At 37.6% G+C, this 26,684-nt stretch overlaps 1 protein-coding gene across 3 annotated transcripts in view; it reads right to left on the bottom strand.

Annotated features, from left to right (window-relative positions):
* Positions 1–26,684, bottom strand: part of FHIT (fragile histidine triad diadenosine triphosphatase) — a 565,789-nt gene that overhangs the window by 122,581 nt on the left and 416,524 nt on the right. For all 3 annotated transcript variants that reach the window (XM_072044229.1, XM_072044230.1, XM_013106348.5), the window contains 2 exons: positions 16,450–16,595; positions 15,449–15,478 (listed from right to left, as the gene is read on the bottom strand). In XM_072044229.1, the coding sequence (XP_071900330.1) occupies positions 15,449–15,478; positions 16,450–16,595 (176 nt within the window). The remainder of the gene's footprint in view (positions 1–15,448; positions 15,479–16,449; positions 16,596–26,684) is intronic.

The following is a 26,684-nucleotide window of genomic DNA, read 5'->3' as shown; positions in this document are numbered from 1 at the left end:
CCACCAGTGTCAGGGAACAGACCACCCCATGTCTGCTACATAGCACCACCAGCTGCTTGTGTTTGCTCTGTATGGGAAGGGGTAATCTCTGCTTAGGTTATCCTTGCCAATTTTTTGAACAAGAATTGCTACAAGACATTGAACAATCACTTGGACCGCTACCAGTGTGATCTGGACTCTGATTCTTGAGGGCACTTGAAAGTCTCTAAGCACATTCCTAGTCAAATACAGCACTTCAGTCTGATGTAGGACTTGACCCTAATACAATCTTGGCCTGAAGGCAGGAGTACCAGCTAAGCAAGGCACACTAACACCTACATTGTGACAAGATAACCCCTTCTTTTTTTGTGAAAACTGAGTTTAATTGCAGTTTCATTCATGATAATGACCTACATAATTTTCAATAATTGGATACAATTTATCTTTTCTTAATGAAAAAAAGGAAATTAGCAAAGAGAGGATACTGAAAATGCTTCATTTGAAACCTCTTCATTAATTATAAGGATGTCTAAACACCATTTTGAGAACTGTACTTACAGTCTAGCTAATAATTTTTTTTGATTCTTCTGTAGACCTCACCATAATATTATACTTGAAAAATAGCACCTACTTGTAGGAGGTACCCATTTTACTTGGATACCATTAGCTCCACTTCTGAAGTGAGTGGTAACTCCACATACACTTACATACACACACGCTCGGTTATTCCCAGTCTTCAGTGGGCTTTGTATCAATTGCAGCATTTTAAAATCCTTATTTTAAAACTAATTAATTATTATAGTTGACAACACGTTCCCCATCACTAGCTCTGATGTCAGCATTCAAAGGATGAAACAAAACAAGTTGGACTTTGAATAGGCTGGTATACCTGCTATATTCTTGCAGATGACAATGACTAATAAAACTCTGTATAACACACTATATTTACCAAGTCTCATTTTACATTTGTTGACTTACTAAATTACTTTGACATATCTCCAGTTTATGTTCTATTACTGAAGAATAACTACACAACAGATGGCAGTGTGTTTGCATAACAATTTTTTTCATCAGGTCAAACTACAAGGTGGTTATAGGAATTGATATACATTAGTAAGCATGGGGACTTTTTTGGTAATATCAATCAGCATCAGCAAAGTAACTTCTACACTGGAAAGGAGATATATATCATGACAGACAATGCTTTAAACAGCAAAGCTGTAGTACCAAGGACTAAGATTGGAGGAGTACAGCCCATATACAGAAACAGAGACTGCTAGATAGAATCTTTTTTTTTTTTTTTTTTTCCCCAAAGAGGAACTTGAGACCTTTAAATCTTCCAAAAATATTAACTGAGAATTGAGAGAATTGCTATTAAATCACATTGGAATCAATTCGGTATATAATTAAGTATCTACATCTGTACCTATTGCACTTCTATTGCACTTTTCTGCAACAAGCAATAGATAATTATGGACTACGTTATGTCATCTTAAAATAGTATCTTTCAAATTTTGCAAATAATGAAAATTATTGCAAAGGAAAGCTATGCTCCTCTGAGAGTCATGCTAGCTCTTTACAAAAAAAAAAAAAAAAAAAAAAGGCAAAAACAAAAAAGCAAATTAAATCAAAACCCAGAATCCTTGCTTTTTAGAATGGAGCCAAAGATATTTGAATGAAAAGTTACACTTCCCCCTGCACTGCAGACTGAATCAAACTTCTTAAACTAACAGAATTGCCTTTGGTTCTCTCACCTCAGCCACCACCCTGCAATGCTGCCCAACATGGCAGTACAAAGCAGTCTGATCCTGTGTTCAGAACAAATGACTAGAGAGAGGAGGTAGAAAAAGGCAAACTGCATCTCAGGATGCCTGGCTTCAGTTCCTAGTGCCACCCCTGTGTGTTACCTTACCCTGGACACGTCATTTAAACTATTTGCATTTCAGTAACGAGGACGACAATTCTGAGACCTATAAACACAAGACATTATATCAAAAGGAAGTACAGTTATTACTTAGAGTTGATATATGCTATAATAAGAGGTACTTTCTATTTTGTCTGGTTGGTAAGAACAGATATGTGACATTTCAATTAATTTTCAGACAAAGAGACAGCTAATATTAAAGACTCTCTATCAATGTCTGGAAAAGAAATAATAACAGAAGAGTTAACAAACACTAAGATTATGTGTTCTTCATAGAAACAATATAAAGACAAAGTTCTGATTAAATGATGCATTTTTTAAAAAGAACATCCTTTTCCAATGTGTGGCTGCCATTGGGGAGGGCAGGGAACAGCTGTTTTCAATGAGAAATTCTAGCTTGTCTCTGTGGGTGAGTATTTCTATTTGTGATGTATCCTGCTTAGTGCCAGACCACTAATTTTTACTAATGCAGGCTCTGTCTTTGAGGCACAAAAAGGGTGAAGTGGTGTAATAATTTGGAGGTTGAAAATTCACTGCTTGATGCCTCCCACAGTAAATTTGACCCTGGAATATTAAGGGGTGTTAAATAAATTGGACAAAGAGGTGTATGGGGAGTAAAAGTGCCAGACACGCTGCCATGAATGAGCAATTAGATGTTCACGAACCAGCTTATCACAAATTACATGCCTACAATATCTATTACTGTAATGACCTTGAGAGTTGACTCATATTCTCCCTTAACCTAATGAGCATGCTGAGTATAATCAATTACGTCTGCAATTAAAATTATAATTTGTCTAACAAACTCTTCTTCGCTTTCAGACATTTTTTAACAAAGCCTGTTACATACTAGTAAAATATAAATATTAATTTTCTGTTGTGTTCTCATTTCTTTTCACTTACTCTATGGCTAATATATTAAATCACATTACCTCTCTCCATTATTTATTTATTTATTTATTTTAAGTTTTCAGCAAAATTTAGCCTAGTTTCAGTCCTGAATGTCACAGGATAATTATAACATTTAACAGCAATTTATCATTTCCCAATAGGATTTGCAACCTGTCTCTGCTTGCCTATTGAAATGTGTTTGCATGTTCTACTCACCAGTTACTGCAAATACTCTGTCTTTCACTTCTATACACATACACACACACACACACACTTGTCCTGTTTTACTGGAGTGACCAGAAGGTGTTCTGCTAAACAGAGCTGACATCTGTTTGCCAGCCTGGACCTGCTGAGGTCAACTCAACCCAACATAAGCTAAACACAGCCCTAAACATTAAGAAACAGGATGTCATTCATTGCAATCTGCTGCTAATTATAAAGTCAACCAGGCACACAACGACAGAACAATTTTTCTGCTTATATATACACGTATTAAAAAGTGCTTGGAAACATTAATAAGGAAATTCAACATAATCCTCAGAAAATAGAAAGAACTGGGAGAGGTGTTTTAAAAGTTGCTCCGCACATTTTGTGGAAGGAACAAGTGAAGGACACCTTTCCAGTTCTCAAGAAAAGACAACAACAAATTTAATGTATGACTGTTTCAAAACCCACAACGTGCTGAAACCCTGCAGTAAGTTCAGAGAACTTGAAGTCAAGCTACATTTCTCTTAAGTGGGCATTGCTTAGGTGCTCCTCTCTATCAGTGACATTAATGCACGTGCTGCTAGTGATCAGCACCCATCAGCACACAGTCACTGCAGCGAGGGGAGCCCTACACCACCAAAACAGCAGCTTGGCATCAGTCAAGCAAAGGCCAGGATTCAAAACAGCAAGCAAAACTCTTCAGGGCATCACACAAAGATACTCCACAAAGTAGAGTCACCCTAGAGCAGCACTCTGCCCAAGGCAAAACTGTACTAAATCCCTTCTCTAGCCTAGCTGCAGCAAGCTAGATCAGCAATAGCATGCTGCCCACAACTAGAGGCATGCCCAGGTCCATACAGATGTGCAGTCTCCCGTGCAGGTAGGCTCAGTGCTTTCTTACAACAGAGAACCAGCAATCTGCCTCCCAGCTTCAAGCTGCTGCCGGGCAAACCCAGCAGATGCAAGCAAAACACAGCCCTAACTGCTAACGAATGAGATGACATTGCTCGTCTTGCAATCTGCTGTTAATTATACAGCCAACCAGGTCGGCAACACCTGAGGCACAGATGCCATCAGGGAGCTGCTGTGGCACAGCCCTGTGCTGAGGAATTGCGCCCAAGGAGTTTCCTCGCCTGGGACAGCAGTGTTTTGGCACATAGCATTTTTCATGCAGGAGGGAATTAGCTGAAAGACTCATTTCATGCTCCTACGGTCTGCTCTTAAAACTCCCAATTATGTGGAAGTGTGTCAAACTGAAGAGCTTTATTTGCTTACTTTCCTTCTGCAATGCGCCTTCTTCCCAAGACCTTCACATGTTTATTATTCTTAATGCTTTCTATGAAATATTGATGTCTACCTCAGAAATGAGGAATGATGAAGCTGTGTTATTTATAATAATAAAAAAAAAAATCTCACAAAAATGAGTTTTGTTTCCTCCAGATTTTGGATCGTTGTTGTGCACTACACCTGGACTGAGGCCTAGAGAATGACTGACTGCTGTGGAGCACAGCTGAAAGTGCAGGAAATGGGGAAAAAAAAAAAGGATACTTCAGGTACAGAAGTAGCTTTTCTGAGAGAGTCACTCTTTTCAACATGGTACAGATAATTAATAAACTATCCCATATTTTGTATTTATTTTTGTCAACAAAAGCTAATCAAACGTTGCTTGTTGTTTTGTGGTTTTTTTTTTTTTTTTTTTCTAAGAAACTCAATTATTACACTAAACTAGATTACACAGAAAATTAAATCATAAATCCATGTGACTAGGCCTTGCCTCTGTTGCTCCTAAACACAGCTTTGCTCTCTTGAGCACCTCATTTAAGTCAAAGTCAGAGCTTCGAAACTAGTTATGGATTCGATCATTTAATAACATGAAACAAGTAATTGTGTGGGAAAAAAATATTATTTAATTAGGCCCTACCGTTAATCAATAGTAATCTATTCATTCATTAATTTGCATATCCCTTTTTTATGTGTGCCCACAAATTCTATTAGATTTTTTTAAAAAGTTTATTAACTTTCTACTTTCACTATGCAAAAGGAAGTGCTCAAACTATATATATTAAGCAGAGCAAATAACTGAGCAGCAGGAATGTATGTATGCCCTATAGAACTGACTGCAGGATAAGATTTAATAATGAAAACAAGGAAAAGAAATAAAAGAGAAACAACAGAGCCTGGTCTCCCCAGGATGCATGCATAATTCTCATTAATGTTAATGAAAGATACTAAGTGTATGTGCACTGAGGGGGAGTTCATTAGAACCTAATAAATTCTGGGAGTTTTCCTTATTTATTTATTTATTTATTTATTAAATTAATAGTTACTATAACAGGGAACTTCTTTAGCTGAAGTAGAAGATATCTGAAGAAGAAATAAAAACACTACATTAAAACTTGCTTTGTAGGTTACTCTCTTAAAATGCTACTTTACATAAAAAATTATTAGATTTACACGTGACTAACAATTGTAGGTTCAAATTATAAACTCTATGAATTCAAAGAATTACTTGTACAAGTAGGGTCAAAAGTGTTTGTATGGAAATGGTAGAAGCTCCACTGATTTAGCTCATATATTTTCACAAGTGAACTAAATAATTTATATCAGAGAATAATCTGTCCTATGACATCAAGGTTATTCTATTTATATGGACTCAGAGAATTGAACACAGGTTACAGATACATTTCTACTATACCATAATTCTGAATCTATCCTATTGTGACTTCACCAAAAGGTCCCAGTTGAACAAATGGTTTTGGTTGTGTTCAAAGATGACTTATTTGCAGAAAAAAAACATCCATTAAATATGGTCTGAACTGATCCATTCTTTAGTCTGGGCAGAAATGCCACCCCCTAATGAAAACTCTCCAGAAGAGTTGAGGCATGCTAGAAGGCTGCATAAGAAAATATCTTGGTCTAAATGGCCTCATTGCCTCTTCTACACCTTCTCAATAAAAAAAAAATAATAATAAAGCTCATTTGCAGTTTCTTTTGTTTTGTTTAAAAAAAAAAAAAAAAAAAGCAGAAAGGAAAAGACAGAAAGAGTGCTACCTCTGGGCATTATCTCTTTTTTAAATACTAAAAACTAGACTTGAAATCAGGCAGAGAAATTCAACGTTCAAGGAATCAAGTAGAGAAATTCACCATTTCAGTTTTAGACAGCTTTAGCAGCAAGATCAAGACAATCATTCACATGAGCACTTTCCATCTGGTATGGTTTATTTTCTTCCAGCCTCTCACAGAGAGAATTTGGATCCATGATGTCAGGCAAGAAACTTCATTTTATGTTCTCTAAGGCAGCAGTGGAGGAGGTAAGTCACAGAAAGTATAAAGAAAAAGAAAAGAAAATGGTTTGATTTTTTAGAGGTAATAACCTAGGAGATTGCCAAAAGAGAAACCATTTCTCTCCTTCAGAAGACCTGAGCAATCTGGCAAACACAGGATGGCTTTCCAATCTTCTGCCTTTGCTACAGGGTATAGATATCCTTGCCCCTGGCTGCACAGTCATGCTCTGAAGCACTACTGGGCAGGATTTGTTTAGAGGAGACAAGTACAAGCACATACCTCACTTAGCACTGGTACAGTACACAGGTACAGGCAGAAACAAATTTGTTCAGACTTTGTGTGTTATTCCCAGTCCAGAAACAGGGGCAGCCTATTAGCCCAAACCTGAGACCACGCTAACAAGTACAGCAGAGAGAAACCATTTGGTTGTTTGCATCTGACCATTTAGACATAACCTGAATATGTTTTATCCTTGATGAAAACCAAAGTAGTTTCTCAGGGTCCTCCACTTGGATATACTGTCCTTTTACCCTGGGACTGCCATAGCTAAGGATTCCCTCTTTATAGGGTGAGTACTCACCCTAACTCTGAGATATATTGCCAGAGTGCATTGAAGCAGCTTTCAGGAAGGATAGGGCAAATGAGTCTTGAGAGAGGAGTTTTGCTTTGTTTTTCTGGACACTCTTGTCTTGTCCAGTCTGGCTTGCAATGAGCATGATAAAAAACCCACTGAAGTGTCCAGAACTCCTGACACTATTTTTATTTCAGCTGCAAAAATATTACATACTCTTCACCCTGTCATCCTGTCTGGAGCTTACTGAGCAAGTTTTATTTTATTATTTTAACCCTGGTTTTCCATTTCTAAATTATTTAAAGGAGAGGCTTTTCATGCTCACAAATAAAGCCCTGCATGGGCTAACAGGGTGCTTCTAGAAGACTAAAATGCATGGACTAGATCAAATGTACCTATATCTCACGTGCTTGGATTTGCAGTAGGTTACAGAAGAGTATAACCACCTACTCTTTTATGTGATAAAACCTTTCTAGGGGCACCGAGCTAGGAAAGACCTCCATTCCCTTGCTACTAGGTGCAAAAGCATTACAAATACTTTCCATATTTTCTAAGTTTTGGCAACAAACTTTCAATCTGTGCAGGCTCTCTGGGAAGCTGCAGGGACAGTTTTAGGTAGACAGTTCTCTCTTTTGAAGGGGAGGTGACTTTAAGGGGGAAACAGTCCAGCTTAATATTTTCTTTATTATTGGATTAATAAGACTGCCAGGGCTCTAATGAATGGGTTCCCTTTGTCTGGATGAAATTGGGTCATTAGCATGAGCAAAGCACTGACTTTGCCTTTCCTAAGAGATTCAGATGTTACAGCATCCAGCCACACAGCTAAGGCACGGAAGTTTAACACAGATCAGTCAGCTGAAAATGCCTTTGGGCAAGAACACCCAACAACCTCAACCATACAACAGTTTAAAAGTGTGTAAGTGCCTGCTTATAGAAGACATGCATGGTGTGTAGAAAAGCATTCCATTTCACTCCTGACCCCTCAGAATGGCAGATCTTTGAAGTAAAAGCAGTACCTGGTAGGTAAGAATGCAAAGACAATGAGAAGTTGCTGCTCAGATTTGTTGTGGATGCCCCATCCCTGGAAGTGTTCAAGGTCAGGCTGGATGGGGCTTTGGGCAATTGCATCTAGAGGGAGGTGTCCCTGCCCACGGCCAGGGTTGGAACTGGGTGGTCTTTAAGTTTCTTTCCAACCCAAACCATTCTATGAATCTATGAGAAGTGCAAAATCACATGAGGCCAGAACACTGGGACACAGTATTCTGCTATAATGCATTATATTAATTTTTTGAAGGAGTTATTCAGAAGCCTATTAAACTGAAATATAGCTTTGCAACACTTGCTTAATAAACAATTTTCACCTAATACAAAACACAACAGCATCAAGTTACATGTCTGAATTAAATGGGAATACTTTCATAGATTTTGCACATTTCTTGGAGAGTTACATTCTACTTGAAAGCAATCTTTTGTAACTAAAAATATGAAAAAGAAATAAAAAAGAAAGCAAGCATGCCCCCTGTAAAATGAAGAGGTTTATAAGATATGAGCTTGACAAAGAGAAGTATTATAGATGAGATGGAGCATGGAAAGAAATTCATACACTAACCACGCAAAAATTAATCAGACATCCTTGACTATGCTATTAATGATTTTAGACCTCATGCATTGTCTGGGATTTCAAGAGGTTTTGCATTTGCAGTACAATGGGGTATTTGTAGGACCTGTACTCAAGAGTGGCATTTGATTGATTGTACATACTCTGGGACAGAGAATGATTTAAATGCAAAACATATTGCTGCAACATGGGAACAAAGAAGTGAAAGACACTTTCTAATTAAAACATAGGATTTTTGATCCTAATCTCAGTCATTGTGGGGCAAATGAAGAGCAGCATCTACAGCAATTCATGAATTTCTCAATATCCCTCCCCATCTTCTGTTTGTATTTTTTTTTGTCAGAAAATGCCAATTCAGTGAAACAGAAAGTTTGCAGAAGAGGTTTTGTTTCCATGAAGAAAAGGTTTTAATGTTTTCAAAATACCCTGTTATAACATTTGCAGAGGAAAACCTTTCTACCTTCCAGCTAGAAATACTTTCTCTTTTTGAAACGAAACTGTTTATAGAAAAAAAAAAGTCTTCAACTTCCCAAATAAACCCTTCTGAATGACTGATTTGTTCAAGATTCTTCTGTCACGAAAATTGTAAATATCTGAACACACTCCAAAAAAAAAAAAAAAAAGTATATTTAAAGCATTTTTTTCAAAGCAGACATGGGCTGTCCTGGAGCTGTACTGGAGCTGTAAGGAGAAGGGTAAAGCATGAGGAGCCCTGGCAGAGTTTAACCCTTCCCTGCAGTAATCAGCCAGGTCGCTGTGGGCAGCATGAAGCAGTGCCCCAGCACAAGCAGGGCTCCGCAGAACAAGTGCTTGCTTTCCACTTGGATAAAATGGAAAGCCACCTGCAGCCCCAGCACATGGGGCTCTGCTGATGCCTGATGTGGCTGCTGAGGACTGGGAGAGGCACTTCGGTGCTCCCACAGCCCTTCCTGAATGGGCACACATACTTCATTTTGTGCACATGCAAGTACTCTTGCAGGTCTGCATGAATTCCTGATTTAACTCTCACCCATTGTCCCTTGGGGGAAGAAAAAAAAAGGCCAGCAAACTGCTCTGCAGGTCTCCTGCAGAAGGTGGTTGTGCCGAGCAAGTGATGAGCTAGATGCTGGATGTAGCCAAGAGAGCTGCATGACTTTTAATATCTGAGTGTACACTAAGGCAAATTAAACAAGCATTTGAGCCCACTTACTTGCTTATTATAGTTTAATTTAGACAGTGTCAATAACTCTGAATAGCTCAGGGGGTATTTTTGGAATTAAACTACATAAAGAGAATATTCATCTAAGAAATCCATATGGTAAGAAAGGAGAGGAGAATTGCTAGTACAGAATAGTAAAATCTTCCTTCTCATTACCATTCTTCAACATAAGTCTTCTGAAATTTGTCTTTTACTTTTCTCATTTACAGTTGCACTTTTTAAATCTTATGGGTTTGGGGTTTTTTGTTTGTTTTCTTTACAGACTAGTCCACAGAGATATTCTGTGATTGTTGGTCAGGATTACAGAATGAAATTGGCTACTGGAAATTAAAAATCATCCAGATTCAGAAGTATCTGGATGTTTGGTTGAATGGTGAATTTAGCAGTAATTCACTGCCAAAGAGAATTTTTTGAAAACTTCTGTCTCCATTCCTTCAGGGAACCTCAAAGCTTGATATTTCTAGCTCAGACTTCATTATCCAGGTCTTCATTTCCATTTATCAGTGCTTTGGAGCCTTTGGTATTCTCAGCTAAGATGGTGTCATGTCCATCAATCACTGGGCTATTTCCTAATTCCCAATTTTCTTTGATCTCTTTCAGCCTTCAAGAAACCTCTGCAACCATACATGGGTGTATACTAGATGCAGATACCTCTTTTGTCAGCCACTACCATCTTTTAAGAACAGGAACTGACCGGTACAAATTAAGTGGATCTTAAGAAATGTTTTCATTCTAAGTTCTGTATATTATTATATGTATTAAGGGAGGGTCTAAAGACTCATCTGGGACCAGAGCTTTTTGGGGGGCAAAACAAAAAGCAACACAATCTATGCAATGAACAGGAGTGAGGACCTGACAAAAGAAAAAGAAAAAGGAAAAAAAAAAAAGTTTTGCTATAGAAAACATAGGTCTGGTTATTGGACCAACACAAGGCTGATTTTGAAAAGAGCCTTGAAGGAAAGGGCAAGAATTATTTAGTGTGAGCAGAAAACTAAAAGCCAACAAAAGACCTTACATGGCAGTTGGCAAAACACAAACAATCTGGATGCCCCAGCTGCTTCCCTGTGGCTGTAAGGGCCAGTATATTCCTAGCTTTGAAAATATACACTATTAACATCCCAGAAAAATCACCCCAGTCTATGTATAGTACCATAGTAGAAAGAAAATTATGAGCTGAAAACAGACACACCAGCCCTAAAACTGCTGAATTTGCTGCATTGATTACCCATCTGCAATATTATATATACTCCAACCAAATATTTTTAGTGTGGTTCTCAGCACACTTTGAAGAGACTGCTATACTTAATCAAATCATTTCTGGACATCCCAAAAGCTTTCAAGAGAACCATGGTTCCTAATAGTAAAGCAAACAAGACCATTTGTTCATGTTTCAGTACAATCTGGTTTTCAAAATCTTGTTTCTTCCACATTTTTTCTACTTGAAACTTTTAAGTCATTTAGAGGTAAGAAATTTTTTGCATTTCTCAAATGCCAGCTTATTAATATTATTTTTTTTTTTTTTTAAAAGAGAGTAAAAGATGGCCTCTAATACTCCATTAAGCAAAGACTCACATCTGCCAGTCTGCAAGGAAAGCAGGCTGAGACATCAGAAGTGTTGCAGTTAGTGAATTTAATCCTTCTGATGCAATCAGGCTGCAATGTGATCTGATTAAACTTAAAGATTCAGACCTGAAGCCCCGTACTCTATGTCCAAGGACAGGTAGACAAATAGTATGAAAGAGCAGTCTCCTGTGTGCTTAAATAAACCCTAGAATCTACAGTTCAGGTTAAGATTTCTAAGGAATGCAAGCCAGGTGGATTCATTTAACATAGCATTAAAAACACATCTGGAAAAGAAAAACATGTACATCAAAAATAATGGTAAGGTAATCTTCTCAGTGTAAAATAATTAGTGCAATATGTGACACACAAAATAAATTTCTGCACATATACCTACACTGCCACCATCAGCCTCAATTTCTCATTTATTTAGGTGAACCTGTAACTGGCAAGCAGGCACTTTGTCATGGATAACAGTGGAGGTGTTGAGCTGCCGGAGACTTCAACGCTGCTGCAAAATAGAGTGTGTGTTCATATGTGTTTGCACAATGGACACTTGCTGTGCAATATTATCTTGTCTCTACAGATAAATTAGTTGCATCATGCTCCTGCCAGCTTGATTTGTTTAGCCTTTACAGAGTACAGAGTGCATGGAGTTTCTTGTGATTGAATCTCACATAAAAGGTAAACCTGAGAGTTTATTCTACACTATGCCATACATCCACCAAGGCAGCTAGAGCATTTGCTGACTTGATGTTGGAAAGAAAGCTATAAAATATACTGGGGAAAATCTTGAAACGTCACTCACTTGACATGGCAATAAGAGCTCTGCATTAAGATGCAGAGCTGATTTCCCTGATCCATGAAATTGCCTGGATATTTAAGGCATTCTCAAATAGAACCAGTGTGAAACTCACTCTCCATTCCTGACACAAGGACGCTGTAGGTTTTGCATTCTCTAAGAAAAACAGAGCTCAAAATTGCAGATATAAATATTCTTTAAGAGAGAACCTAAATACAATTTCCTCCCCCCTAGGTAGGATGAAATAAGAATTCAAAATGTGTTTAATGCTGGAAGATGGTTATGCTTGCTCACACATTGCTTAGAGAAGCTCAGGTTCTTTGTTGTGAGTTGGTGCAAGAAGCTCTTACTGTAAAACACAAAAGCGTGCAAGTCTGTGGCCACCTTTGGAGAGGGATATTTCTCCCTGTCACAAATAGGTGACAGGGCTGGAATGTATGCAATCTGTGGGCAGCTGTGGAAAAGATGATGAAGGAATACTTTGTACTACTGTAAGGTCTGAGACCTGGGATGTGATTCAGAATTCCTCAGGAAATGTATTCTTTCCTGCTGCTAAAGGCTAAGAAAAGAGCCATCTATACTTCCAAAGTACTGGTGGGCTGAGGATCAGGTATAATGTTTCTTCCAAAGACAAACACACAGACCTCATTAATGGGAGAATTGGAAAGGACCAGGAGCTTCCCTAAAATGCGATCCAGCAGGCTCCAATAATTTAGATTCACAGGACGACAATATAAACAAGGAAAGGAGGACAGTAATGTTGTACTCCTGTGTGTTAGATTCTATAAACAGCTTCCAATTAGATAACTAGTATGGTTTCAGTACAGGCACCACTGACGTATCCTGACATTGCAGTACATCTGACTGAAACATGCACACACCAGCAGGTTTCATGCCAACACAATGAACATATAACATTAGCAAACAATATCTTACCGTGGATTTCTATCCAAAATCGCTCTAAGAGACTAATCTCCTTTAAACGTGGTGCATGCACTGCACATATCTCAGGCATCTCCACAGCAAAAAAAGACCTGAGATGTAATCAAACTCAGGTCCAAGATTTTTCTTTGACATGGATTACTACTTCTCCTTGTTGAAAAATAAAGAGAATTTCCTAATATTTTTCAGATAAAATTTCTCAATTTATATTTTCCACCAAGCTGATTGCTTTTCTCATTTTGTAGTGAGGTTTTGCACTGATCAGTTTAACAGCCAGTACTCATCCCCTGTTTCCTGTAATTCTTTTCCCATGTAGCACATGTAGTAGCTTATATCTATACAGGTATCCAGAATTATACAAAATAAAATAGGAAAGACTCTTGAAGCCATCTGGTGTGTGCCCCCATTCAGAGCTAGATCAGCTACACCTAATTAGCTCCTGACATACCCTTGCCTACCCTATTGAAACAGAGACTTCACAAACTCCCTTGGATATTTATTGTGATGCTTTGCTATTCTTACTATTAGAATGTTTTCCTAATGTTAAATCTGTTCCAGAAATTTTAATTACAAGTTCTCTTAGAGGAAAACTGGATTATCGTGTATTTTTATACATGCAAAAAAACACATAGAAACAAATGACACACTGAATGCAAAGTTCATAAATTATTTGTAGATCATGTGGTTTTACAAACTTTCTAATTCAAAGGAATTTAAGTGGAACCAGCTATTTATGTACCCTCCCTATTGTTCACTTTAAAGAAGATCTTGATCATAGTATTTTTTTCCCCAATTCCAGTTTTGAAAGCTCTAAGTTCTCTGAAGAAAATAGTTGTTGGCATTTTCAGATGATAAACATCCTAAAGTGATGATGATAAATTACAGTGCAGCCCAATGATGCAGAAAAGTAGAGAAATGCAAACTGCTAACCTCCAATTTATGAATACACACTCTTTATTATTGAGTCTAGGGGTTCACAGCTGTAAGAGTGGGTCATTTTCATCTCATTGCTCATTAGAAGTATAAGATGGAAGCACTAAGGGTGGCTACCATTTGCAATGTACCGGATAGATTAATGCTTAATGTTCTTTGTCTCCGGTATGAATACAAAATGATACAGATTTTTTTCCCTTTTTAAGGCCTATGTAAGCATCTGTTATTGCTCACAGTCATGCAAGATGGGGATTTTTACATCTGGTTTTGCTCATTCATACTAGAAAATTTTCACACATTTTAACTTAATCATCCCTATAAAGCCCCCTTTTTACGAAGGAATAAAACAAACAACTCGTTCAAGAGAGCAAAAGAAATCCTGTGATCCATTTGCTAAGACATGTCCATGTTTAATGATGAAATTTATTCAGGAATGTATTTAAACTGTGAAACTTTCACCCAACTACAGGCATTCCCAGTGAAACCCACCCAATGAACTCTAAGTCATGACCTGAGGAATCAGTTTTATTGCAGTATGGCAGTAAATTGTATTACATTTCTTCATCACTGCTCAGCATCCCAAAGCTTGGGGATTTTCTAATTTCTTCTTCTCTCTCCCTTTCACCTCCCTGATAAATATTCAAAGCAGGCAACAAAAAGGCACAGGAAAAATAAGGTCAATACAAGCAAATTGGAAAGAAGTAAAATGTTTCTATATGCTATCATTTGGTTGTTAGAGTTATCTTAATCAACCCAAACAGCTTCTTTGAGCCATCTAATCTGATTTTACAAAGTGCTAACCCATAGCCATATTTGACTTTCCTTTGATTCCAAACGTAAAAAAAAAAAAATAGCCTTTATCTAATGTTCAGGCATATAATCTAACTACACATGCATTTGCATTTGCATTACGAGGCAGTGAAACATGGCTGGAGAGCCATCTTGGATGTTATCTATGTTATTACTCAAGTGGAGAGTATAATCATAAATCCTTTTGCCTTCCACCCCCCGCCTTTTTTTTCAGAAGTACACTTAAAATCTGTTTTTAAGCTTCACTGGCTCCATTACATTTGAACTTCAGTAACAAGAATGTGATATGAATATGTAGAGAGCAAGCAGAGACAAAAGGTATATTTTCATAATGTGGTTCAGTTTAACTGTTCCTATAATTATCTACAACTCATTAGGCAATAAAAAGACAAACAAAGAGATTAAGAATGGAAGGGCAATATTTTCTCCATAAAACAAACACAAAAACCTTAAACAGATGCCTCTTTTCTATGGCTTCCCTTGCATAAATACAGCCAGCAGCTTAGAAAAGATATTTTCATGATTGAAAACTTTTGTCTAGAAAAAAACCTGTAAACATTATCCAGTGCAATTTCAATAAAAAGTATTTACAGCTATTGTACACTTGGGATTTTTTGATCTCAAGGATAACATAACAATACAGCAATGGTCTGCAGATGACTAGCTTTGATCTTTTATTAGTTCTTATAATTGTCTCTTAATTTGTATTCTGCATAATAAGCACTCACCTTCACAGTTTGTCCGGCTTCAGGGCCATCCTGTAAGCAAAGGGAGAAGTCTCAGGTTAGAGGAACTAACAAGGATCACACACAGGGATTCAGAAATATCACTCATTAATCATTCACATCCAATTTCATTGTATGGTAATTTAGCATATTCTCCTGGGGTCCCTTCAACACAGTTTTTAGACTAGGTGCCTTTCCACATCAGGCCGTGGCAGAGTGAGAAGCGGTATCTTTGACCACAAAACCCACAGTTGTTAATTTTCATGCTTTCAGATTGTATTTTTGAATAGCTAGCAATAGGTTTCTGATCCTTGTGAATATAAAATCAGACAAGTAAGTGAGAATTTAATCAAAGCATGCTTTCTTAAAGTCTTATTCTAAGGAAATAGGCTTAGTCTCCTGATTTGCTTTTTTTTTTTTTTTTTTTTTTTTTTTAAAAAAAAAAAGCTCTTTTTTGGCACAGAAACCCAGTACAAATAACTGAAAATAACTGATAACATATTTACATGGCCATATCTCTCTGCCTGCATATAGATGTGCGTGAGTAAGAGAGAAGGAATTACTCTTTTCCATTCCAAGCTATGGGTTACCCGTTGAAGACAGAGATGTGACTGCCTCCTCTGGAAGTTCAATCCTGCAAACACCTCCTTGGGAAACACTCATTGTACTTGTTGAAACACTCATGAGTAAGAATTGCGTTTGAGAGTGTTCCCAGGCATAGCCAAAAGTATGGCAGTTAGTAATTATCCAAACTTTTCTCTTTTTTCTCTTAGCAATGAGAATTTCTCTTTCAATGGCAAATCTGGCATATTGCCATCCACTGTGCAAAACATTAATATGCTTTTCAATTTTTTCCTTAATTGTTACTTTGCATTTATTGTCCCTTAAAATTTGAATGCCCTTTTGTCATTGGCCTACGAAAGGTGGCAGGAAGCTTGCTAAAATAAATCATGAAACCTTTTTATTTATTTATTTATTTATTTATATTTGATTGATTTACAAACCTGAATTGAAATGGTAAGTGAAGTGGCACCGAAGTGTTTCTCTACCACGTTGCCAACCCTTTGTGCCATACGAAACAGATCAGCCACCTCCTCGGGACACAGGTCACGGAAACGCTCCACCGGACGCAGCGGGCAAACAAGGACATCTGAAGGTTGGATTGTCAAGGTACAAACGCAAATCTGATTGCCCAGAAAGAACAGTGTCTCACCCCCTGCCTGTAACCTGTTTCTGATCACCCCGATTTGGCTAAACTACTGCTCTACTAAAACATGAGGCTAAACATAGTCAATCACACGATGCTTTGTTCAGAAGTTTCCTGAAGCCCTTCAGATATCAACCAAATGATTAAAATACGGTTCATATGCTAATATGAAGACATCTAAAGGAAAACAAAGTTTTCACAAACTCAAAGTTACCATTTTGAACTACACAGCTGTTGGTATTAACATCTTCGGAAGTTAGAGACATTTACTTTTGTGATTAAAAGAAAATGGGTGAAAAGCAACAGATTTGAAGGTGGATATGGGTGTGTGATCCGAGACAACAGTTTTACAGTGTTTTTCCACATACATAGTATGTATTTTTTAAAATCTTGCTCTTACACCTCTAATTTTAGGTACCTAAATGTGAAAACCCGACACTATGCTGTTAAAAGCAGCTCACTTACTTATACATCACACTAATTACCATTCACGAGGAATGCTCACCTGTTATAAACATTATGTATTTTTAGAAATATGGTAAGATACTTCAGACTTTTCGCTTTTAAGTGCTGTGTTCACAAAAATTAATAATTTCTATGACTCCTCACTTGAAAGTCAATTTTGTAATATTATTAATAGTGTCCAGAATTCTTAGCAGAGTTTCAGTTGTGTAAATCCAACAAGAAAGCATGTGGGACTTGCTTCTCATTTCAGTTCCCTGCAGACAGGATTTTTTTTTCTGACTTACAGTATTGTGTTTGCAGAATAAAGACCTTAAAATCACCTTTAATACCACTTGAACTTCCCTGACCAAAGGTTGTGAAAATTAACAAGTTCGGTATTTTTTCCTTATTAAAATGAGTGCTATTTTCAAAGGACTATTTGAAGAAAATTAAGCTCCATGCCATTGTGTTCCAGTAATATTTATTTTTATGCACCTTGAAGCCTGCAGGTGTTCAGGAATATTCTCTATATTCCAGGAAATGTAACTAGGAGATGTTCTGTAGTTAACAGGTTCACACCAAGGTTACACTGACATGATTTAAGAAGCCTCAAGAACCTCATGAAACATTTGAAATAAAAAATGATTAACACATGCGAAAGATGTTTTATTTCCATAAACAGAGAGACATGTTTATGTTCACCAAGCTTCTCGTAGGAATCAAATTTATAATTCTGATAAAAGGAAAAAACAGATAATTTCTGGAAATAAAGAAGTAGGGGCAGATTCTGACAATTTTTCTGAATCCAGATGAGGACAGACAATATTGTAATGGATATTTGCTTAACTGGGAGCAGATTTTTCCAGCAATCTCCCCAGCTTTGCTCCCAACAGAACAGGAGAAGAACAGAACAGAACCCCAGCTGCGGGCTTAATCTGCTTTGAAAATCTGGCCCTTGCTTGTCTGGTACAACAACAGCTATGCCACCACTATTTTCTCTTTTCCTCTTGTTGTAGCTCACAGTATTAAAAATATTTTAAGGAAGGAGAAATATCTATTTAGCAAACAGGTACTTGGAAATAAACCATTCCTGAACGGGGAAAAAAAAATCTGGTTTTGTGGGTTTTTAGCTCTAAAAGGCTGTGCCTCTTGGCAAGCTACTGGGCATAATAAAGCTCCTGTAATTTATTTGTGCCTTCCCAGCACACTGTACAAAGCACCTCCATAAAGGATGCTATTGGCTGAACTAAGGGCCCAAGGGATGAGCTGGAAACTTGCTTGGCAGACCTGATTTCCATACCAGGAATAAAGGAATAGAAAAACTAATTAATTTTACTCATAAAGAGGAAATCCACGTCAAGAGTAAAACAGGAAAAAGGACATTCGTTTAATCTGAGTTCATTTTTCAAAAGGAGAGAAGGGAAGCTTTTACCCTTAGGGCATCTGATACTTAAGTAGATAATTATCCTTCTTCTGCAGCACTGCTTTATTATCATGGGTCAACGAACCATTTATAAATGAAGAATTTCCCCTCACTTACCTCTAGCAAAACTGCTGCTTACATTAAGACAATTTCCTTTCCTCCTCCAGAATTTTTTTCCTACAGTTTCATTCTGTCTCAGACTTGTATACGCCTCACCAGCATTTGTTTGTTCTCTACCTAGCTCAGGGCCACAGCCACAAGTATGAAGTTTTGCATTAATCATAGTTTCTACAACCTTATATTAGCACTGTACTACTTGTCACTGTGATGCATTGTGAAAAACAAGGGCTAAATACTGCTTGTGAGAGCTTTCCTTACCACAGCACACAGGAAAGGGAGAGACGGCGGTGTGAATGCTGCTGCTGACCAAGGCAGGATATCTGTTTCCCCTTCTTAATTCTGTCACTAATCTGTTCTGTCATTTCTGCAAGTTGTCTCTGTACCTCTCTCTCTCCCCTCTTCTACTCTTTATCTGCCTAATCTGCTCAGATAGCCCTTGCCAGTTGGTGCAATGGAGGTTTTCTTATTAAGCCGTGAGGCTTTCTGCTCATGTGGGACCATGAGGTGTTCCTCCACTCTCAGATGATGTGCCCATAAACCACATCCTTCTCCAAAAAGGATTTTCACTTCCTCCTCGTGTTACCAAGACTCATTTACAACTCAAACTAGATTTTAGCCATATTTCTGTCTTTGAATGTGATAAATAATTCAAAGGCACAATCACACACTGGAGCATCTTTACTGAACTTTGCATCATTTCAAAATAATTCTACAAAGAATAATGATAGAAATTCTGAATCAGAGCTAAATTAACATGAGAATGTAATTAGGACAACATTCAAGTTATATTTAACTATGAATATATAAAAAGGCAAATGTTAGAATGAATTCATGGATTTGAGGTCATTAAGAAAACAACCAGCCACTGCAACTTTAAATCATAGTTTTTAACTACACTTTTTAACACTTGGATAGCTTTTAACATTATGTCCTGGTTAGATTTTAATCTGGATAAATGTTCTATTCATCTCAAAAGTCCTCCTAAGTCTCAAATCAGATAAACTGTTCATTGCTTTCTGCAATTACCCACTGCAAACACTGCTGTGAACTACTGATGTGCTTCAGGTGACTGTGTATTAATGATGCGAGTGAAAGCGAGTCTGTACTTCTGTGTACGTGCGATCGCTCCTTAGGCAGCAGCGCTACTGCCATCTGAGATGCCTCGGGGCACCCAGCTGCCACTCCAGAAGGGCAGGAGCCTGCCATATGCCCTGTGTCATATCTGCCAGCCAGGTGGGATGTCTGAGTCAGCTTAGGGTATCTGAAACGGCAGCAGGTGCCTGTGCTTGGGCAACAGCCCCCACCTTTACACAGGGGCTCAGCAGGACAAGGGACCTATTTTCTTGGCAGGCACACTGCAAGACTGAAGGCAGCATTCTGCCTTTGGAGAGTTTGAACTTTCTGTTTCCTTTCTCTAACCACCATAATTAATAATTTCATGATTTCTTCATTCATTCTAAACCGCTACTGACTGATGAAGTTTCTATTTTTAAGCTTTGATGTGCACAGCTGTTATTTCCTTCAAACTCTCTGAGTCAGTCCACATCATTACAGTACGTGCCATTTAATATGTCAACTTCTCCATTCTAACTAGTGGAAAACCTTTACACCTAATTATAATTTGTGATTGGATATTCCTCTCTCCAGATCTTGCAGGAGTCTCAACAGCCTTACTTTCTTTTCCTAATACCTAAATATTCATACACAAATCAATATGCACACCCTCACACACACTAAAAGCTCTATTAATGATTTATTAAACAATTAGGAATGTCAGTATTTTTCCAAAGACTACCAGTAGACAGTAGGCTAAAACTCCAGCTATATTAGTGGCAGTGTAGAACCACAAAGTAGCAGTAAAACAACACTGGGTCAGACCCACTACCCTCAGACCACTAATCTCAAATGGAGCTGAAACCTACGGATGACCTATGATTTCAGCAAAATTACTTGTCCTTACATATTGGGCACAGCAGCCCACTCCCTGCATAACCTTGGGGAGGTTGTTTAATGCACCAAAGTCTGTAAACCTCCTCCATAACTCAAATTAATGGCCTTTCTCTCAGCGTTGGTATAATTAAGACTGCAACCTGTAAGGAAAAGTTTGGACTCATGGTCAAGCAAGCACCGTTCACGAAGTTTCTACACACCAGCAGAGCCAGGATACTGAAAGATGCCAGCTCTGAGCACTCGAAGTCAAGGCTGCACACATTTCTGTAAAACCCTTTCATGCTTTCATTGACTTTTTAGACCATAGTAACTGGAGCCCTTTGAGACTGGCATTCAGAGCGACGCACTGTAATGGGTACCCAGGCACTGCCAAAGCTGTGCTCAGTTTTGCCAAGCACAAGTACAAACTCCCCATGCACATCTATGCATCTAAGGATATGCTTACGTAAAAGATGATGGGTCACTAATGAAAAGTGATCATTTGTTAAGTGCATAATGACTTTAAGTTGATCGCACAGGAGGCTTCAGCTTCTATAAGAGATGCAAAACATATGGCCAACATCTGCATGCTGACCACTTCAAATGCAATTTTCCTTTTGCTAATACACAGGCTGGAGGCCAAAATTCAAAGGCACAGTAGTCATTTCCAGTGGCTTGGTCTGAATTCTAGCTTTGAAGCCCAAATTATTGCAGTTCTGTATCTAAGGTCTAGTTCTGACTCCATGTTCCCTTTAGTGGGATTCTGATCAGCCCATAAGGCACCTATGATAAATTTTCATACACAACTGTTTGGGTACACGCATTCTGTAATTCTGATATCTTGGAAAAATGGCTTTTTTCCTTGGGGGTCAAAAAAAGAAAGAAAGAGAGAAACAAATAAAACAACAGCAACAGCAGCTAAAATTCCTTTTGTATGACAAGCCTTAAAACTAAACACAGCTTTTTCCTTGTTAAGTCCACTATTTTGCTATATAAAAACATATTTTCCATTTTAACTTTTATTTCTGAATTTGAACTTCATACAGAACAATTCAAACAATTCAAAGCTTTATAAAGGAAAAAAATTAAAGGCTCTGCAGCTACTGACATTCTAACAATAGGAGTTAAGTTCTTTTTTTCCTTTTTTTTTTTTTCGTTTTATAAGAACCAGTTAAAACATTAAAATTGACAGGTTTTCTTAATATGTTAAGGCTTTAAAAGAACAAAACACATGGGGAAAAAGGCAGAATATCTAAAGTGAAAGGGTAATTGTGTCTTTATGAAGCACTGGTTTTGACCGGTATTGTTTGTTTTCTAAACCATTTGTTACAAAAGGTTTTAACTTAGTAAAATGACATATTTACAGCATAGTAAGGAATCCATCATTGGCATTGGGATGGAAATACTATTCCTGTTCCAGAAACTTTAATAAAGATTTAAAAAAAAAATAAAAAAGAAACACAAAAAATCTTCCCTTTACACAAGACTCAAAGATCTCAAATATGTATATATATTTCAAAGTTGAAAGTAGGAAAAATTTTCAAGTTAACTTGAATATTTTGAAAATTAAGAACATTTCAAAAAGTTTCAAACTCTTGAAATACCTATTCTAGCATTCAAAAAAATGTTGACATAAAAGAGAGTTCACAGTTAATAAGAAAAAAATTTGTCATTAATAATTTAAGTTTGGGAAACTCATCAAAACTTATCCTGTCATTAATATTATGGTTTTGACTAAACTGTTTGCACTAAAAAATAAAAATAGAAGAGAGAGAAGAAAAGAAAAACAGAAAGAAAAAAAAGATCCCAAACTATGGTGCCTATGGAGACTTAATACTGCTTCATGTACTTCATAAGCTTGTGTGAGCACTGTGAAAGCACAGCAGCCTCTCCCTCCCAGCTGAATTCACCCCCCTCATTTATGGTGCAACTGTCAGCAAAAGCTCCTGTCTTGGAGACAAGGGCTTTGGCCACTTCAGGATTAATGCAGGCAGTAGCACCATGGATATTGCTACCATTTCTTCCTAACAGGAGGAAGCATTTGGGAGTGGTGTCCTTTGAGCATGAGGCTGCTCAGTAGCCAGTCCAGCCCTCAGCAGGGTGGGAAGATGAGGCCTTGGTGTGGCTGCTGGGAGCTCCGAAGCCAGAAGTACCAGCTGGAGATGACTGCAACAAATGATTATTTATAACCATCTCATGCATCTGTATGAAATACCCCTTCTGCGCATCCATCAGATAGCTGATGGGAATGTAGTAATAATGCGCTGTGGGGAGCTGGGTGAGGGATTATTCTTTTCTTATACTCTGTTTTACATGAATTTGCATCAAGTGCCCCAAGCACAGAGAATCAGTCAGACAAAGCTTCAGGTATTAAAACTCACCACAATGTTGTCCCCAGACAGGCAGGGATATTGAATTCATCATTGCATCTAAGCACAAGTTTTCTTTGTTGAAAAACTCTAATTGCTAACAGAAAGAAGTCCCATAGCTCAGAAAAAGAAATAATAATAATAATTAAAAAAAAAAAAAAACAGGAAAATGCATGACTAATAAAATTAATATAGTTGAAAAACAACCGCTAGTCATTTATCTTTCTTCTGCCCTGCCCTTGAACAATTCTCCACATTTTGAAGGCTACAGGAGCAATTTCTCTCTATGAAGAAAACAGTACTGGTTCCACAGACCACGATAGGAGGAGGAGTGATGAAGAAAGTGAAGACAACTGGAACAGCACATGCATGTACACCTACACTTACACACATGCGCAAGCTGTATCAGATAGGCAATCCAGAAAGCCCTTAAAATGAATCAAATACACATAATCAATCCTGCATTAGAACAATAGGTCAAGGCATCACTTCAGTCCCCACTTCACCCACTGAATTAGGATGTATGAAAGACCACAGCATTGCAAGAACCAACACCCTTCCCTGGGGATAAATCTTGCTCAGCAGAACAGCGTGACTCACTTTTGGAAGGAAATCTGTAGAGGCTATTTGGATTAAAATTGAACATTTCATAGTAGGAAAAGTTGAAGGAACACTTTAGCAGGTTTTATATGTAGAACTGGATTTAAATATATTTAAGAAAGCTGTTCTGGTTATGGTACATCATAGAACTTGCTAGTTTGGAAGCAAACATGGCTGTGAACAATAAAGATGATTAAGAACAAATAAAAATGCAATAAAATTACAATAAAAACTCAAAAATTGTTTCAATCTATTAAAACCACACACAATGCATTTTTCAGATCTTGCTATGCCACTTCATAGCATTAATAAGAAAAAGTCATTAAGATAAGACAAATTATCTAAACATAGCTGATCTTGATAAGGCAGCTCAGTAAGCATTTACATTAATACAGAAGACCAGATTTAAGCAGTAAAACAGAGATTTAGTGGTTCCAGTGGAACCAAAAGCAATCAGTGTAAATCTTTGACACGGATCTCTGTGCACTATGATAAGAGCACTGTTTTAAGACCACACTGCAGCTTTTACGGATATATATATTTTTTTCAACTTGGCCTCATCTTCTCACCACAATGAAACTATTTGAAATAATTCATGTCAATGAAAGGTGCGCTAGTTCCAAGAAATTAACAATAAATATTATTTTAGTTTTTCTGTAGAAAGAAGTCAGTATATCTCATTTCAATACAGATGGCTTATAGACCAAATCATGCCAGATAGCACACCAAAGTATAAAGGACTGCTACTCAAAGTACAGTGACTCCACGAGACAGAGGGCCGCAGCAGGGAAATGTGAGATTCAGAACTGTTAACTTTTCATTTTAAACAAGCCTTTCGTTTATTTGATATTCCCTTTAAATGCCTTTAGGGTATGTCAAGTAGGTCACTAAGAGCTCAGTTCTTCATAGCGAGTGGTATCTTACTGTAGGATTCCTCCTTTTCTGCTAGTGACTGACCTCAAGGGCAGCCTCGGGCAATAGCAGGTGCCTAAGTGGAACCACAGTGAGAATAACCGTAGGAGAGTTTGTGGCTCAGAAACATGCTTCCAATCCAAGTTTCACTTGGTGGAAATTTACTGCAGACCCAAACTTAGATTCGTACTGGGAATGACAACCACATTCTAGAATAACATGAAACACTTGATCTTTGAAAGTCCCAAAAGCAATAACCAATAGCCAAATTAGAAAAGTAGAAGCCAATAGGAAGCCACTTCATGTGCAACTGCTATCATGCTCTGAGAAGATCCTGTAATGATACACTGTTGTACAAGCAATTGTACAAGCCAAGATGTAGCCATTGCAGCTAATGGCTACATCTATGTTACTCTTAACCGATATACCCTATTTCTAAATAAATGACAAAAGCACTCGTAGTTACACAAAGCCATCTATGCATGTCTATCACTTATAAATGTACAAGACCACTGCAAAAAACACCCATACCTGAAGCTGAAAGCAGAAACCAAACAAAACATGGGTTACAATACTCGAAGAGTGTTTTTTTGTTTGTTTGTTTTTTGGCACAATCATCAGAGCAGTGGCATTTATCAGAAAAACTGATATGCTCCTGCAAAGCAGCTCAGCATCTACAAGTCTTGTCCAAATGACCTGCATCACGAGAAAACTGCACTAAATTCAGTTTATCAAACATCACCCTGCTGGAATGGCAACATGTAATTGTGAAGCCTCATTTCAAATGGGGAAGTCAGCTCATCATTCAACCTCTCCACCTGAGAATAAGAAAGAACTTGCGAAAAATGTTTCAGAATTGAGTCTTAATTAAAGTTGTGGCACTGTCATATTCAAAAAATAAATAAATAATGTGACCACTGTGAAGTTACATTCTAGAACACATGATTCAATAACTGTAATAATAATTACTAACTATTAGTTACGACAGTTATTTTCTTGGAAGTTGGATGCCATATTCCAAACATAAAGTTTTAATGGATACAAGCTTTGACTTGATAGAAATACAACACAGATGTGCTGGGAATTAAGGTTCTGTAAAAACTGTAAGCATTATTGAGACTGTTCTCTGTGGGACATGAAAATATGTTCTCTTTTTCCGATCTGGGCTTCTGTGGTTCAAAACATCAATAAAATAAATGGTGAATATTTGGTGAATCTGTCTGGAATTTATCTTGCCTAATTTTGAAGATAAATTTGTATAACCTATAAAGCAAAACACTGTATTTGGACCTGTGAAAAGACAGTGCTTTGTGGTAAATTTATACTCCAGAATTAAGTTACCTTAAGCAAGGCTGTTTTGGATCTGCTGCTGGAGAAACTGGTTACAGAGCCACTTTGATTACCTATCAATGGTAGATGATCAAGAGCTTTACACATACTCTTTACAACTCTGCACTAAGTCTGTGCTGAACAGCACATAGAAAGACGTGCTTCTGGTAGCACATGCCAGACAACGGTACCTTCATTTCACAACCAGTGAAGCATCAGCTGGAGGAATGTGGTACAAGACCAATTACCAGAGTACCACAGGGGACAAAGAATGGGCTTGGATAATCAAGGTTTCAAATAATGAAGGTAATTTTGAATGTAATTGGTAGATAATGAGGAACATGAATAACAGGGAGTTTTGGAAAACTGAATTTGGATAATTCTGACTGTCTTACAGTAAACATATTCCTCAAAGAATATTGTAATATATGCTGGGATTTTCAAAGTTTCAAATGGAGTAAGACAACTGATTCCCATTAATTTCTCAGAAGTGGTTTGCTACCTAGTTCTGTTATGGCATTCAGAAAGCTGCTCCAATTAAGTCAATGGAGAGTTGTGCTTGTCTTAGACTGGAAGCTCTCAAAGCACATTTTATGAGCTCACTTATTGATATTGTTACTAGAACAACAGGATGGGCTATTCTGTTCCAGGTAATTACATGAGATTAGAATGATCCTAAATTATAAAGGAGAAAAACAAACTCTCCTAGAACAAACAAACAAAGAAGCTCTCTACACCCCTTGCAGGAATGTCATAGCCCTCCTTAAGAACATCAGCACCTGCTGAAGCAGCCTGAAAAATGAGAACTTTCTGTCTGCCTTACGGAAGAGCTATTTAGCACACTAGCAAGTCAGAAAGGCAAACCATGGTACCTTTGTCCTGCAAGATCATTGTTCATCATTGCTG

This window comes from Anas platyrhynchos, chromosome 13 (genome assembly GCF_047663525.1).
Source record: "Anas platyrhynchos isolate ZD024472 breed Pekin duck chromosome 13, IASCAAS_PekinDuck_T2T, whole genome shotgun sequence".
NCBI lineage: Eukaryota > Metazoa > Chordata > Aves > Anseriformes > Anatidae > Anas > Anas platyrhynchos.
Note: the sequence above shows the minus strand (reverse complement) of the source record. Positions and strands in the feature narration are given on the sequence as shown.